This window comes from Dendrobates tinctorius, unplaced genomic scaffold (assembly GCF_039654945.1).
Source record: "Dendrobates tinctorius isolate UK_male_01 unplaced genomic scaffold, ASM3965494v1 ptg000430l, whole genome shotgun sequence".
Lineage (NCBI taxonomy): Eukaryota > Metazoa > Chordata > Amphibia > Anura > Dendrobatidae > Dendrobates > Dendrobates tinctorius.
Genome location: NW_027362093.1, coordinates 1756692 through 1774552, shown reverse-complemented (window position 1 = coordinate 1774552; position 17861 = coordinate 1756692). Strand labels below are relative to the sequence as shown.

The following is a 17861-nucleotide window of genomic DNA, read 5'->3' as shown; positions in this document are numbered from 1 at the left end:
ATCTGAATTTGGATAGTGTGACAGGAATTTAAGCAATGTGGAAGGAAAAAAACGACAATTTTACTTTTTTCCTCACAAAAATGTGACTTTAGCCCCAGAATTGGCAGCGTAACAAATCCTTATTTTCCCCACTGTAGTTTGTAGACTCCATATACAGATCCCTTAAGAGAGAAAAGAGCTGAATTCCCCACTTAAGTTATTGCATTTTGGAAATTGCCCCCACTGGGAATTTATCTCCAGGTAAAGGCACAATTGTGTCTCCATGGGGGATGTGCTCACAGCCCAACATCGTGCGGCCTCCAAAGAAATGCCACCCCACACCATTACTGACCACTGCCAAACCGGTCATGCTGAAGGGTGTTGCAGGCAGCAGATCGCTCTCCACGGCGTCTCCAGACTCTGTCACGGCTGTCACATGTGCTCAGTGTGAACCTGCTTCCATCTGTGAAGAGCACAGGGCGCCAGTGGTGAATTTGCCAATCCTGGTGTTCTGTGGCAAATGCCAAGCGTCCTGTACGGTGTTGGGCTGTGAGCACAACCCCCACCTGTGGATGTCGGGACCTCAGACCATCCTCATGGAGTCGGTTTCTCACCGTTTGTGCAGACACATGAACATTTGTGGCCTGCTGAAGATCATTTTGCAGGGCTCTGGCAGTGCTCCTCCTGTTCCTCCTTGCATAAAGGTGGAGGTAGTGATCCTTCTGCTCGGTTGCTGCCTTCATACGACCCCCTCCACATATCCTAGTGTACTGGTCTGTTTCCTGGTAGCCCCTCCAGCCTCTGGACACTACGCTGACAGACACAGCAAACCTTCTTGCCACAGCTCGCATTGATGTGCCATCCTGGATGACCTGCACTACCTGAGCCACTTGTGTGGGTTGTAGAGTCCGTCTCATGTTACCACGAGTGTGAAAGCACAACTAACATTCAAAAGTGACCAAAACATCAGCCAGAAGCATTGGTACTGAGATGTGGTCTGTGGTCCCCACCTGCAGAACCACTCCTTTATTGAGGGTGTCTTGATAATTGCCAATAATTTCCATCTGTTGTCTATTCCATTTGCACAACAGCATGTGAAATTGATTGACAATCAGTGTTGCTTCCTAAGTGGACAGTTTGATTTCACAGAAGTTTGATTTACTTGGAGTTATATTCTGTTGTTTAAGTGTTCCCATTATTTTTTTTAACCGTGTATATAGATAGAGGGAGAGATTTTTTTTGTTTAGGTTGGAGGGTCCAGTTCCAGCTATTGCTGTGGGATCTGTGATTTCTATCTACTCCACTGTGTACAGGATAATAGAGTATAATAAAGTAGTTATGGACGTGACGTAACTAACATTGTGCAGTGACTCTGCTTTCCATATAGTGATGGATATTTCTTGTTGGTGAAACTGTGATATTTTTTTCCCCTTTAAACCTTTTTTAAACCCCTCTTATCAGTGCGATCATACAACATACAAGCCTCTGATGGCTCCGGTGATGCCCTGTACTCCTGTAGTGCCGTGTATCATCACTGCCTGTCAGTGTAATACTAACGGCCCCATACACATGAGATCAGAGTTGGCTGAACGGACATTTGGCAGACGGCGATCTCTCCCGACTCCCCCATACACACAAATATTCCAGCTTTCCTGTGGTCTGTATGAGAGAGTCGCCTCCAGACTCCTCTAGAGGAGGATTATCTACAGGAAGAACAAACGGATTATCCTCTGAAATTCAGGATGCCGGATCCTTCTCTGCCCTGACATCATCTGTCGGGAGGCCCCCAAATACATTATATGGTCGGCCAAACCCCCCGAAATCAGTGCTTTCATGGAATTTTAGTCTAATGTGTATGGGGGCGTTATAAGGTAACTTATTGGACGCTGTCTCTGGCACGGCCGAATAGACCTTCATACATTATTACAGACCCCATTATTAGGCATGTAAGTATCGCAGTAACTAGGCCGCCCCATACTATCGAGTACTTGGAGGCGGGGGGCATTCAGCCAAACTCTGTCACACCTTCTTAGATGTCATGTTTGCTTTTCAGAGTTTTTGTTGAAGCCTCATCTGTGCCGTCCCTGCGGTGTACATCTATGTTCTGGGGCCCAAAAAGAATCATTTCTTTTTAATAAATGTTTAACATATTAAAAATTATAAAATGTGTCTTCTGCTTTTTACATATTTTTTTTTTTCTTCTTACAAGAATTGTTGGAGCCAATTTTCCTTAGAAACATTTTAATATCGGCTTTTTCTGGAGTTTTTCTTGTAATATAGGAAAGCCTAAGGCCAGAAATAAACCCCATAAATCACTGTACATGGAGACTTTGGGATCAGATCATTTCTGTCTGTTGTGTTTGTGGAAACTAAAAATCTTTTCTAAAAGCCTCAAACTTCTGTGTGTGACTCAGAGCTGAGATCTAACGTGAGAGAAGATTCCAGTGCGGGGAAGACGGGAAACCTTCATATAGACGGCCGGTGGGGATGGAGGCAGTGACCGACTCTGGCCAAATCTGTCTCTAGAGCCGTAGTAGAAGATGAAGATGTCGTCCTCATCATGAAGGAGTTATTTCTCATGTCGCGTGTAATGAATCTCTCCTGCAGTATTGCTAATGCCGATTCCAGTGTCGGTAATGAGACGATAATTAGCGTTATGGAAGATGAGTCTATGAGGAACGTGTTCAGCTGCCGACTCCGAGGAGGAAACTGCTTGTTGTCTGTGGCCTAAATATATAGGTTTTATTAGTAGATGTCAGGGAAGAAAACTAAACCCTGTAAGATAATAAATCTCCTCATATGTTTCCCTTATTATCTCCAGTAATTGTATTATTACACAGGATTCTTATGATGTTACATCGGATCATCTTCTTCTCATTCAGGTCTCTACAATATCGGATCCTCTCAGTGAAGATCTTCTACAGAAGAGAATTCTCCTGATTTACCCATCAAGGATGGATATGGACAGAGACAAGATGGCGGAGAGGATGTTACACCTCACCCTAGAGATCCTCTTCCATCTCACTGGAGAGGTGAGAGATTCTGATGACGTCACATTACATCATTCTTATCTATGGGAATAACAGATGGACAGAACTGGAGAGGTGAGGACTCTGGAAATGTCTGTAGTGAGATTTATTAATGTGTCTCTCCATTACCAGGATTACACAGTGGTGAAGAAGACCTCTAGTGATCACTGTCAGGACCCTGTGTCTGAGGGATGGGGAAGACCCCTGAGCCCAATCACGGGGCCTCCACCTCACCCCCTGATCCATGAGGACATCAATGACCAGAAGATCCTAGAACTCACCTACAAGATGATTGAGCTGCTGACTGGAGAGGTGACACTGCTGGGAATGCTGGGACATTATACAGTAACACTATGAAGGGATCGGGGGATGACGGTATCATTGTGTGTGTCAGGTTCCTATAAGGTGTCAGGATGTCGCTGTCTATTTCTCCATGGAGCAGTGGGAGTATTTAGAAGGACACAAAGATCTGTACAAGAACGTCATAATGGAGGTTCCCCAGCCCCTCACATCTCCAGGTAATAGACAGGACTAAATACACACGGCCTATAATTATCTGTATGTAGAGAATGAATTCAGTCCCTGTATGTGTTTCCTCCAGATCTATCCAGTAACAGGACAACACCAGAGAGATGTCCCCGTCCTCTTCTTCCACAGGACTGTAAACAAGAAGATCCCAGTGCTCCTCAGGATCATCATGTAGATGGAGAGAAGGTGTCAGGAGATCTCCCCTATGATGTGTAGACGGCTGTGAAGGTCTTGTGCTCAGTCTTGTTTTATCCACGAGTATTATATGTTTTATACTTGTGTGATGAGAACGGTGGAGATGGCAGGATTAGAGCTGATCATAGATGGGACTTCTCCATCTGTCTGTGACTTTTACAATATTTGTTTCAGGGTGAAGATCTGACCCATATTAATCCTACAGAGACATATGTGAGAGATGATGAGTGGTGTAAAGAGGAGATTCCCACATATGACTACCCAGGTGAGTAGTAACCACTGAATGCAGAGAAGCCACAGATTCCTCTCAGTCACCGGCTTTGGCTGCTTTATCGGTGGTGTAGTCCGGCCGTATTACCATGGTCACCATTTTGCCTCTAGACCACAACATTCTCCTCCACCCAAAACTGTTCAAATGACTTTGGGCATTGAAAGCCCTTTTCTATAGAACTTACGACCTGGAGGATCCACCTACCCCCTGGGATTAGTGTGAGGGTGATCCCATAAAGCGAGATCTATTTGATTGCTTGTACCTGAACTAATATAGGCCGAGTGCGCGCTTGAAGAGTCACACTGAACACAGAGTTAGATGTCTACTCCTTTCTCAGTAAAGGCTTGCACACAACTGAAGTTTATTCTAAAGACAAAGTGACAGGAGATGGGTGTCACACAATCTCCTGAGTAGCCAGTGTCAGTCTATGATAGGTCCATTTCACCTTCACTTCCATATATGGTATCCAGTATCTCAGCTTCTGCATTCCAAGGATTCCTTCCAGGGTGTTGTCTGAAGACACAGATGCCATCTTGGTAAACCATATCTGAACTGACTTACTGTATATAAGGTTTAATAATTGATTTCATCAGCCATTCTCTCCTTCACATTAGGAGACGCTGACCGTTACCTGCCCAGATCTGTAAACTATAAAGCCAAATGACAGTGTACGTAGAATGTGCTGACAAGATAGAAAATCACTTGGAGAAAAATCTTATGCTGGGCCTGTAAGAGAAAGCGGAGGGTAATGATGCTGTTGGCTTCCTAGATCCCTGTGATCTTATCGGATGAATCTTCTCTCCCTTCTGTGCTGCTGAATGTCTCATGGTCCCTACAAGACCAGGTCCAGTCTTTCTGGCCAAACTTCCCTTTTATGAGCGACAACAGTAAATGTGCAGTGAGGCCAAGTGTGAATTTCTGTCCAATAACAGCAGAGTTTCCCTTTATCCTGACTTTTCAATTTGTATTAAAACCAACTAACTTCAAGGAGGATTGTGATAATCTCCAGGACAAACATTCCACCTGTGCCATGATAGATCTCTAAGCTGTGCGTGGCTGAGGGCTGTAATATACATTTATTCCCGCCTGCAGGAGATGTGTTGGCTCCAGCCCTGGTGTCATGGATTCTCTCCACGTCATAAATTACATTATGTTTTTGATCCTAAGAAATTCAGATTACTGCACAATCTCTCCTGAAATGTGGAGCAATATTATTTTCTCTAATCTTCTGCTCAGGATCCATAGTAGCTCCAATGGTCCACCATAAATGAGGGCAACTCTGGTTTACTGTTGTGTAATCTGTATTTGTAGTTTTCAGTTAATGAGATTCTCATGCTCTGTGGGCGGGGCTGTGGGCGGGGCTGTGGGCGGGGCTTTATGTGGTGCTCTGATTACATATTCCTCTGTATTGGCTTATGTCAGGTCGCTGACCCCTCACTGACCTGCCCCATTATTACATAATGCATATAATAGCATTGATATTATTGGTGATAATGCCTATAATATTGTGGCTATTGTGAGGCTTAGAAAAAAAATTACATCCAGCAAAATGTCACCAGCGATGGCGGCGCCTGCGCAGTAGCGTCTATCTCTTACTTATAGATGCTACTGCGCAGGAGCCGCCATCGCCGGTGACATTTTGCTGGATGTAGTTTTTTTTCTAAGCCTCACAATAACATATTGTGCCCAGCTTGTGTCTCTGGAGACCTCCCCCCACCTACCCCCGGAAATTGTTAAGTCCACTCTACTCAAATGTGTCTGTCACTAAATAAACCAAATGCTTGAATGTCAAAACAGTTCAAAAACGTGGTTCTGTGTGGAGGATTGTAAAGCCGTCATGGAGGCATAAGGCTGGCAGTGATGGGCATTGTGGGTAATAATAGCGGGGATCATGCCTCATTCCTCTCTAGGAACATACACGACATCTTCTCTGGGGTTCTTTCTTGTCTCAGTTGCTGGGATGAGTGCAATAAAATGTCGCTCAGTGAGTCTTCTGACATCTTCACATTCTAAAGGATTGGCGGGGACAAAATTTTCAAAAACAAGATTTTCAGTGACCTTTTCCTGATAATCAAGGAAAGTATCTGCATTTCCAGCTTTTTTGTATAACACAAAAGAATTATATGTGGCCACCTGAACCAAATACATGACTAACTTTGTATACCAGAGATATGATTTTCTTGATACCTGGTATGGCTGTAGAACCTGATCTGCAAGGTCCACACCCCATATATTTGTTGTAGTCAGTGACAGACACAGGTTTTGGAGTAGTGGATCCCTGTTGGTCTGCAGTGGTCCTTGTGGCATCTGTGTGGATCGAGCTCAGGATAAAAATATCTTTATTATACTTAAGGACAAGCAGCTCTCCATTGTGTAAAGCCCCTGACTGCCCCTTTCGGAAGTTTTTGCTGACCAATGATTGTGGAAACGGTTTTTGCAAATGGTCCCACAAGCCCCCATGTTAAGTTCAACCAGAGTTTTAAATAGGGGTATGCTGGTGTAGTAGTTGTTGCACTTTCTTCACTGTCAGAACATAAAAAGTGCATAAGCCTCCTCTGCACTATAAAACTGATGGGTGATTTTATTTGTTTTTATTTCTTTTTCCGGAAATAGAAAACTCTGACATGACTGACGTGACCAAATTATTGGGGAGACATTTGAGAAAAGCCTAATTCTTTAGCCTAACCCTAACTTTAACCTAAAAGTAACCCTAACTTTACCCCAACCCTAACTATAGCGCTAACTGTAGCCTGCCTTATCTGTTTTATTATTGACAAATTATGGACCTGAGTGGGGTCTTGTTTTTTGTGAGATGAGAATTGGTATTATTTTCGCCTACATAACATTGATTGGTTCCTTTTTTATTCGATATTTGGGAGGCAGAATGAACAAACAGTTGAACACCACACACTACTGGCTCATCCAACAAGGTTTTCTATTAGACTGTGAACAGTCATTGTCTTGGTAAATAATTAAAGTTTTTTACATAGCTTGCCATTTTTATGGACAGTTTAAGTAGAAATGTTTAAAAATATAAAACTCAAGGATATGTTATTAAAAAAATCATTTTTTTATCTTAGCAGATGACTGTACCAGGATATCAGGGGGACAGCTGACATCTTCAATTTTTAAATCTAATGATCTTGAGATCCTACAAGATACAACTGAAGTGAATGCCATTACTCCAGATATACCATCATCCATTCACAGCAAAGATCTGTCATCTGATCCTATGAAACAGGTCCCATCTTCTGATTCATTTCTGACTACTAAGGAAAATCAAAGTCACAAAACAGGCATTAAAAAACAAACTGCTCCTAAAGCAAATAAGTCATTTTCATGTTCTGAATGCGGGAAATGTTTTAACTGGAAATCACAATTGGTTAATCACCATAGAACTCACACAGGGGAGAAGCCTTTTTCCTGTTCAGAATGTGGGAAATGTTTTAACTGGAAATCACAATTGGTTAATCACCATAGAACTCACACAGGGGAGAAGCCTTTTTCCTGTTCAGAATGTGGGAAATGTTTTATCAATAGATCAGAAGTGGTTAGGCACCAAAAAACTCACACAGGGGAGAAGCCTTTTTCCTGTTCATTATGTGGGAAATGTTTTAACCGGAAATCAGATTTGGTTAATCACCATAGAACTCACACAGGGGAGAAGCCTTTTTCCTGTTCGGAATGTGGGAAATGTTTTAACAAGAAAGAGCATCTTATTAGTCACCATAGAACTCACACAGGGGAAAAGCCTTTTCCATGTTCAGAATGTGGGGAATGTTTTAACCGGAAATCAAATTTGGTTAATCACCATAAAACTCACACAGGGGAGAAGCCTTTTTCCTGTTCGGAATGTGGGAAATGTTTTAACAAGAAAGAGCATCTTATTAGTCACCTTAGAACTCACACAGGGGAGAAGCCTTTTTCCTGTTCAGAATGTGGGAAATGTTTTAACAGTAAATCAGATTGTGTTAAGCACCAGAGAATCCACACAGGAGAGAAGCCTTTTTCCTGTTCAGAATGTGGGAAATGTTTTAACAGTAAATCAGATTCTGTTAAGCACCAGAGAATTCACACAGGGGAGAAGCCTTTTTCCTGTTTAGAATGTGGGAAATGTTTTGTCAACAAATCAGAATTGGTTAGGCACCAAAGAACTCACACAGGGGAGAAACCTTTTTCATGTTCAGAATGTAAGAAATGTTTTAACTGGAAATCACAATTGGTTAATCACCAGATAATTCACACAGGGGAGAAACCTTTTTCATGTTCAGAATGTGGGAAATGTTTTAACCGGAAATCAAATTTGGCTAATCACCATAGAACTCACACGGGGAAGAAGCCTTTTTCCTGTTCAGATTGTAAGAAATATTTTAACCAGAAAGTGCTTCTTGATCGCCATCAGAACAGTCACACAGAGAAGAAGCCTTTTTCATTTTCTTAATGTGGGAAATATTATACTTGGAAATCAAGTGTTAATAAACATCAGAGATGTCACATAGGAGAGAAGCCTTTTTTATGTTCGTAGTGTTGAAATAGTTTTAACCAAAATTGAATATTCTTAAATGCGTTGTCTCTTGTCATTCCTCATGTTTGCTGACAAAAGGATAAAACTAAACTTTATTAATTCCAAATCTAAAACTATACCCATAATTTGCCCCCTGAAGGTTAGTCAGTAGATGACTAATAGAAAAAACATATATCCCACAGTTCAGTATATAGGGTAAGGTGACGTTTACACACTCACTCTCCAAGCCTCTCATTTCTATGGGTTTCATCGTCCTCGCCAAAGGTGATTCATCAGCAGACTATTTAATATTGACCTATATTCAAGCGAGACTAGACAAAGAAAAACTAAAATCATGAATCATGTTATCCGAAACAGTCAGAAAACTAGCCCCATATTGGCAGATCCCAGACCTCAAACTATATACTTTGTAAGTTTATAAGCCTCTCCAGTGTCAGGAATAGATAGTCTGTGAAAATACAGTACAGATGCTTGTGTTTTTTCTCCTATAGGGACTTCCCTAGTTTGGTATTGTAACTGCTGTATATACTCGCGTATAAGCCGAGATTTTCATCCCATTTTTTTGAGCTGAAAGTCCCCCTCTCTGCTTATACATGAGTCATAAATGCCAGAAGGTCGGCGGAGGAGGGGGAGTGGGAGGTGTCAGCCCCCCTGCTTGTCCCATGCTCTCAGGCACCTTCCTTCAGCGGTCACGTGGTACCACTCATTAACGTCATGAATATGCGCATATTCATGACTTTAATGAGCAATACCACGTGACCGCTGAAGGCAGGCATGAGAGAACAGGGCTGCAGAGACCACGCCAGGAGGGGGTAACTATATGCGATATTCACCTGTCCCCGTTCCAACGCTGCTTGCCGCTGTCTGCTGGGTCCTCTGTCAGTGACATTCAGGCAGCAGAGGGTGTGATGATGTAGATAGTGTGCGCCCTCTGCTGCCTGAAGGCCACTGACAGAGGACCCGGCAGACAGCGGCGAGCAGCATTGGAATGGGGACAGATGAATATCTCAGGTGCCGGGTCCTGACCCAGCGTTGACACCAGCATCTGTCCCCCATAGATTGCCGGTGTCCCCACCTGCTCAGGACACCGGCACCTGGCCCCCAGCGACAAGAGGTGATTATGTCACTTTTTTTATTTGCAGCAGTAGCATATGGGGCTTATTCTATGGAGCATCTTATGGAGCAGCATATGGGGGCATAATCTATGGAGCATCTTATGGGGCAGCATATGGGGGCATAATTATGGAGCATCTTATGGGGCAGCATGTGGGGCCTATTCTATGGAGCGACTTATGGGGCTGTCACATGTACCTGTCCTGTGTGACACGACCCGCAGGTCGGTAACTAAAACAACAAGACCAACACGTGTAACTGTCCTGTGTGACACGACCCGCAGGCCGGTAACAAACAACAAGACAAAGGGGAAGGGAAAACAGTTACAATGGTGGGCCCTGCAATAGGAAACGGGGACGTGGAGACCTCCTGCACTCCCCTGAGGCAGTGTCCCTGAACACTCCTAGCGTTCCCTATACAGGCTCTTCACCTGTCGCCGAGCAGGATACCTGTGTCCCTAACTCAGCCTGCACCTATCCCTTTCTAGGGAACTGGGTGATGCAGACACTGTTCCCCACCGCTGTACTAATACACACCAAGGAAAATATACAAACGGGAAAACACCAAAAACACTTATCTTGCTCTGCTGCAGCACCGGGCAGCAGAGTGCATCACCGGATTAACTTTTCGCAGTGGCTCGACACCTCAGCCAGCTGCCACCTTCACCATCTCACTCTGCTGCGGATACCGGGCAGACAGAGTTCAACACCAGTTTCAGCAGTGGCTCTATACCTCAGAGCCAGCTGCCCACTTCACCAGGTTTCAGCAGTGGCTTAACCCTAGAACGCATGACCATAAAAATCTACACTTTCACATACCTGGGGCCTTTTAGGCCCATGTGCAAATAACATGGAATAACTCAAACAAAAATAATTTTCAAAGTTTATTTGAAAATTGCAAAGTAAGGATGCATTCCCACTAGCGCTGGTGTCTGCCAGGAGGAGATCTGTAATGGATCTGACCTCCTGGTGACCCCAGCTAAGGCTGGCGGAATCCCGGCATTCCAGGAGCCTTAACTGGAGTTACCAAGAGATCAGATCCATTACGGATCACCTCCTGGCAGACCCCAGCGCCAGTGGGAACACAGCCTAAGATGTGAATAATTCAAACATTACTATGTGCAAAAAAAAACAAAAGAGTAACTGAACGGGCTTAAAACGCCCAATATACGCATTCGATATAACTCTTTATAATAATGTTTTTTTGTCTAAAAGTTTTTTATAAAAAAGTTGCAGTAAACATGCTGCAGGAATATCTCTTTTCAAAGGTTCCTTTTCTACTTTACTAATGACCGCAACAACTGACAGGACGAGTTCTCTTGTCATCAAAACGAAGGCTTCTCCGAATATCCTCAAATCTATTGACTGACATTGTAGCTTTGTAATGTGGATCTGAAAAAGGGTTCATAAAGAGTTCTCTGATAGGAACATCGTATGATTTTGTACTCCCTGCCAGAAGAGTAAGGCCAATATAAGCATACAGTTCCTCTTTTGTTATATTTTTCCATGTTTTTTTCTTCCTGAAGTGATACGTTTTCCTTCTAAGTTAGTACACAAAACTACCTCTTCTGCAATATCATCTGAAAAAAATGTACAGAACATATCTCTTTTGGACAGGAATTGTGGAATTCCTACAGTTCCTTGAGCAACTCTTACAATATTATGTGATGGGGTTCGTCCAAGAACCTCAGCAGTACTGTTCCAAAAAACATTAGTTTTGGATGTTCTATTTGTACGTTCTGCTGGATCCATTACTTCTTCATCATCTGAAGAATCACTGGACAATGAAGTAGAGACATCAGCTGGTGGCATGTGCTCTTCATCAGACAAAGAAATTTCACTGTCTTCATCACTATCAAAAATGATTGCTTTGATTTCTTGGTCAGTCAAACCCCTGGATGTAGACTGCGCCATTGTAACCTTAGAAGTCAGTAAACTAAAATGAAAAAAAAAAAAAGATTACAATCAGGGTTGTACACTCTTTGTTAGTGTGTGCTAAGGGTAAAGTGCAGACCCCTCCTCTCACCTTCAGCAGGTCACCACTTTCTTTTAGGTGCAGTAGAAGCTTTTGCATTTTTGGAACTCAGAAAGTTTCTTTTTCAAGAAACAAGAAAGCTGACGCCTTCCTCCAAAGTCTCTTCAGCAAGTAGCACACAATGAACAGTGTTCAGGATCTATGATGACATCGGAGACGCATGACGTTGTGAGGGAGCCTCCTTCCCAAGATCACATGACCATGTAGTCAGGCAGAATTCACACTCTTTATAGCAACAGCAGAGTCATAAAGACTGAGTCAAAGTCTTCCCCAGCAATAGTGAAGACAAAAAGACTTAGGATCACTTGTAAACCTAGTACGGGCCTAAAAGGCCCCAGGTATGTGAATATGGGGTATTCACAAAAAAGAGTTGTTATACCGAAATGTCTGTAGCATAAAAATAAATGAACAACTGGAAATGACAAACAACTATATACCTGAGGAATACCTAGAGTTTCAAAATTCTAACTAAAGCAATCTTGCAGAAAATAGAAAACAATTAACAGGGCGGGCCTGCGAGGCCCCAGGTATGCGTTCTAGGGTTAACAACTCAGCCAGCTGCTCCCTTCACCGTGGTTGGAATCCAACTAAGGAAAAGCTGCTATCACCAACACCTGTTGATAGACCAGCTGACCTCATATAGCAAAGGAGGAGCGGTCACATGAGCAGGGACCAAAAACATGTAATAACCCCAGTGACCACCGGGGGGCAAAAGGTAACCAATAGAGCCTATCAGGCTGTAGTGACACTTGTGGCCACCAGGGGCAGAAACCCATATTAAGCCCCAGAAGCCTGAAAAGGAAAAAAAAGGTTTACCGGAAGGAATCCATAATCTGACACGGATCCAAGAATTGGACCGTGACAGGGGCAGCATATGGGGTATAATCTATGGAGCAGCATATGGGGCATAATCTATGGAATGTCTTATGGGGCCATAACCTTTATGGAGCAGCATATGGGGCATAATCTATGGAGCATCTTATGGGGCCATAACTTTTATGGAGCAGCATATGGGGCATATTATTCTATAGAGCATCTTATGGAGCCTTTATTAACCTTTGTGCAGCATTATATGGGGTGTATTATGTATGGAACATCTTATGGGGCCATCATGAACTGTATGGAGCATTATATGGGGCTCCTGATTCAATATGGATATTCAAAAACATTTAACCTACTGATGTCTCAATTAATTTTACTTTAACTGGTATCTATTTGTATTTTTGAAATTTACCAGTAGCAGCTACATTTTCCACCCTAGGCTTATACTCGAGTCAATAAGTTTTCCGAGTTTTTTGTGGCAAAATTAGGGGGGTCAACTTATACTCAGGTCGGCTTATACACGAGTATAAATTGTAATTAGTATTGCAGACAAATTGTCCTAGACTAAACTCAGTTTTCAGACGGCCCAATTTGTACCACTCAGGGAAAACTTACCTGCTCCAAAGATCATTAGCAGCTTCTAACTAATGACCATGCTGCGGTCTGTCAGGGAATGAGTGCAATATCGTTATAAAGACTAAGGATATGTGCAGTCATAATGTCTGGGAGATCTGTGCCATTATTTAGTATGAATATGGAAATTATCTCTGAAAGGTAAGTGTTCCCTGAGCGGTATATACGGGATTATCACATACTATCTATTCCTGACACTGGAGGGGCTTATAAACTTACACAGTATACAGTCTGAGGTCTAGGATCTGCCAATATGGGGCTAGTTTTCTGACTGTTTCGGTTAACATGATACATGATTTTAGGGTTTTCTTCGTCTAGTCCCGCTTGAATATAGTTCAATATTAAATAGTCTCCTGATGAATGAATGAATCCAATGAATATTCATTTCTCTTGACTAGTGGCACATGTGACTGCCGGCAGCAGCAGGAAGCCGGTGGCTGACACTGCGCGCTACTGAAGAGTAATGAATACTCACTGCTCTCTGTGTGCACAGTCCTGGTGAGTACTCCAGCAGCTGTGCTCTGCTTGTGAGCAACGCATGACGTCCCTGCCATGTGCTGCTTACAAGCATAAAGCAGTTGCTGGCACCGGAGCAGGACGCTGCGAGGGAGCGCCGGGTAGGTAACTGTAATTTTTTTTATGTTATCTGATGGGGCCCTGCATACCAGGATGAGATGGGGCAATAGGGATGGGACCATGCATACTATGATAATGATGGGGTCCTGCATACCAGGATGAGATGGGGCAATAGGGATGGGACCATGCATACTATGATAATGATGGGGTCCTGCATACCAGGATGAGATGGGGCAATAGGGATGGGACCATGCATACTATGATAATGATGGGGTCCTGCATACCAGGATGAGATGGGGCAATAGGGATGGGACCATGCATACTATGATAATGATGGGGTCCTGCATACCAGGATGAGATGGGGGCCCTACATACCAGGATAGGGATGAGAGGGCTATGTGTATCAGGATGGGGGTGAGGGGACCATACATACCAGGATAGGGGATATTAAGTACAGAATTGACCACATTTTTTGCTTTAATTTTTTTTCCTAATTTCCTGCTCTAAAACCTAGGTGCGTCTTATAGTCCAAAAAATACGGTATATATATATTTTTTTTTTTTCTCAGTGAACTCATTCCTCATGTTTGGCCTCATTAAAATAAAAACACTCATACTCCGCTGGCGTGCCGGCTCCTCTTCAGCGGTGTCAAGACTCACTGTCCCGGGGCTTATGTGGGGTTCTCACATCACACGAGCCCTGCACCCAATCAGCGGCAGCTTCACTGTTCCTTCCTTTGGACTGAACATCATTATGAAGCCAGGGCTGCGGCTGCTCTCTGACGGCCTCATGATGCTTGATTTGTCCGAAGGTGGGGACAGTGACGTCAGCGCTGACTGGGCACAGGGCTCACATGATGTAACAACCTCAAAAGAGACTGAAGAACGCAAGTGCCGACACCACTGAGATGGTGCCAGCATGGGAGGTTTGTGTAAGTGGTTTTATTTTAACAGGACCAAACATGAGGAATGAGAAGGGGTTGTCCAACTAGTTGTCAACCTCTTTATCAAAAACCCCACACAGGGAAAAGTCATTATTATACCGAGAGTGTGAGAAATGAATTACAGGAAAATCGTATTTTGTTGACCTTCAAAAATAACTCAGACGAGGAGAACCTATATATATTATTCAGAAATTGTACAAAAACATGATGCACGCGGCGTGTGTTCAAGATGGAATATTATATGGGAGTTTTATAGGATAAATTCAAGGTGAGAATATTATATGGGAGTTTTATAGGATAAATTCAAGGTGAGAATATTATATGGGAGTTTTATAGGATAAATTCAAGGTGAGAATATTATATGGGAGTTTTATAGGATAAATTCAAGGTGAGAATATTATATGGGAGTTTTATAGGATAAATTCAAGGTGAGAATATTATATGGGAGTTTTATAGGATAAATTCAAGGCGAGAATGTTATATGGGAGTTTTATAGGATAAATTCAAGGCGAGAATATTATATGGGAGTTTTATAGGATAAATTCAAGGTGAGAATATTATATGGGAGTTTTATAGAATAAATTCAAGGTGAGAATATTATATGGGGGTTTTATAGGATAAATTCAAGGCGAGAATGTTATATGGGAGTTTTATAGGATAAATTCAAGGTGAGAATATTATATGGGAGTTTTATAGAATAAATTCAAGGTGAGAATATTATATGGGAGTTTTATAGGATAAATTCAAGGTGAGAATATTATATGGGAGTTTTATAGGATAAATTCAAGGTGAGAATATTATATGGGAGATTTATAGGATAAATTCAAGGTGAGAATATTATATGGGAGTTTTATAGAATAAATTCAAGGTGAGAATATTATATGGGAGTTTTATAGGATAAATTCAAGGTGAGAATATTATAAGGGAGTTTTCTAGGATAAATTCAAGGTGAGAATATTATATGGGCGTTTTATAGGATAAATTCAAGGTGAGAATATTATATGGGAGTTTTATAGAATAAATTCAAGGTGAGAATATTATATGGGAGTTTTATAGGATAAATTCAAGGTGAGAATATTATATGGGAGATTTATAGGATAAATTCAAGGTGAGAATATTATATGGGAGTTTTATAGGATAAATTCAAGGTGAGAATATTATATGGGAGTTTTATAGGATAAATTCAAGGTGAGAATATTATATGGGAGTTTTATACGATAAATTCAAGGTGAGAATATTATATGGGAGTTTTATAGGATAAATTCAAGGTGAGAATATTATACGGGAGTTTTATAGGATAAATTCAAGGTGAGAATATTATATGGGAGTTTTATAGGATAAATTCAAGGTGAGAATATTATATGGGAGTTTTATAGGATAAATTCAAGGTGAGAATATTATACGGGAGTTTTATAGGATAAATTCAAGGTGAGAATATTATATGGGAGTTTTACAGGATAAATTCAAGGTGAGAATATTATATGGGAGTTTTATAGGATAAATTCAAGGTGAGAATATTATATGGGAGTTTTACAGGATAAATTCAAGGATGGAATATTATATGGGAGTTTTATAGAATAAATTCAAAGTGAGAATATTATATGGGAGTTTTATAGGATAAATTGAAGGTGAGAATATTATATGGGCGTTTTATAGAATAAATTCAAAGTGAGAATATTATATGGGAGATTTATAGGATAAATTCAAGGTGAGAATATTATATGGGAGATTTATAGGATAAATTCAAGGTGAGAATATTATATGGGAGTTTTATAGGATAAATTGAAGGTGAGAATATTATATGGGAGTTTTATAGAATAAATTCAAGGTGAGAATATTATATGGGAGATTTATAGGATAAATTCAAGGTGAGAATATTATATGGGAGATTTATAGGATAAATTCAAGGTGAGAATATTATATGGGAGTTTTATAGGATAAATTCAAGGTGAGAATATTATATGGGAGTTTTACAGGATAAATTCAAGGATGGAATATTATATGGGAGTCTTATAGAATAAATTCAAAGTGAGAATATTATATGGGAGTTTTATAGAATAAATTCAAAGTGAGAATATTATATGGGAGTTTTATAGGATAAATTCAAGGTGAGAATATTATATGGGAGTTTTATAGAATAAATTCAAAGTGAGAATATTATATGGGAGATTTATAGGATAAATTCAAGGTGAGAATATTATATGGGAGATTTATAGGATAAATTCAAGGTGAGAATATTATATGGGAGTTTTATAGGATAAATTGAAGGTGAGAATATTATATGGGAGTTTTATAGAATAAATTCAAGGTGAGAATATTATATGGGAGATTTATAGGATAAATTCAAGGTGAGAATATTATATGGGAGATTTATAGGATAAATTCAAGGTGAGAATATTATATGGGAGTTTTATAGGATAAATTCAAGGTGAGAATATTATATGGGAGTTTTACAGGATAAATTCAAGGATGGAATATTATATGGGAGTCTTATAGAATAAATTCAAAGTGAGAATATTATATGGGAGTTTTATAGAATAAATTCAAAGTGAGAATATTATATGGGAGATTTATAGGATAAATTCAAGGTGAGAATATTATATGGGAGATTTATAGGATAAATTCAAGGTGAGAATATTATATGGGAGTTTTATAGAATAAACCAAATACCAACAGAAAATAAACGACTCAAAACAAGCATTTATCAGTAAAAATAACTCTTTATTAGGTAAAGTATGAAAGAATGGCGCCATTTTCCGATACCCGTCGCATCTCCATTTTTCGTGATCTTGGGTTGGGTGGAGGCTTATTTTTGTGAGCCGAGCTGACATTTTTAATGACATTTTGGTGCAGATACAATTTTTTGAACAACCGTTATTTAATGCAATGCTGCGGCGACCCAAAAAAACCTAATTCTGGCATTTTGACTTTTTCTTGTTATGCCGCTTAGCGATCGGGTTAATTCTTTATTTATATTGATCAAGCGATTCTGAATGCGGCGACACCAAATATGTATATGTGTTATTTTCTTTTTATTGTTTTATTTTGAATGGGGCGAAGGGGGGTGATTTGAACTTTTATATATTTTTTATATATTTTTTAAAACTTTTTTTTACTTTTGGCATTGTGAAGATATACAGCATTGTATCTTAGTTAACCAGACGGCTATTTTTAGCAAACGAAGAATAATAGAATGTTATCTGTATGTTGGCT

The 17861-nt window shown here is 40.8% G+C and overlaps 3 protein-coding genes across 3 annotated transcripts in view; all 3 read left to right on the top strand.

The window, feature by feature from the left end:
* The window catches only part of LOC141076794 (uncharacterized), a 35326-nt gene extending 31574 nt beyond the window's left edge, over positions 1-3752 (top strand). Inside the window, exons 2-4 of the mRNA XM_073564104.1 lie at positions 3141-3320; positions 3403-3526; positions 3610-3752. Coding sequence (XP_073420205.1) covers positions 3141-3320; positions 3403-3526; positions 3610-3752 — 447 coding nt within the window. The remainder of the gene's footprint in view (positions 1-3140; positions 3321-3402; positions 3527-3609) is intronic.
* Positions 1-17861, top strand: part of LOC141076815 (uncharacterized) — a 918929-nt gene that overhangs the window by 604511 nt on the left and 296557 nt on the right. The window lies entirely within an intron of this gene.
* LOC141076793 (uncharacterized) overlaps positions 6174-17861 on the top strand; it is a 40524-nt gene continuing 28836 nt past the window's right edge. Inside the window, exons 1-2 of the mRNA XM_073564103.1 lie at positions 6174-6192; positions 7086-8360. Of these exons, the coding sequence (XP_073420204.1) occupies positions 6174-6192; positions 7086-8360 (1294 nt within the window). The remainder of the gene's footprint in view (positions 6193-7085; positions 8361-17861) is intronic.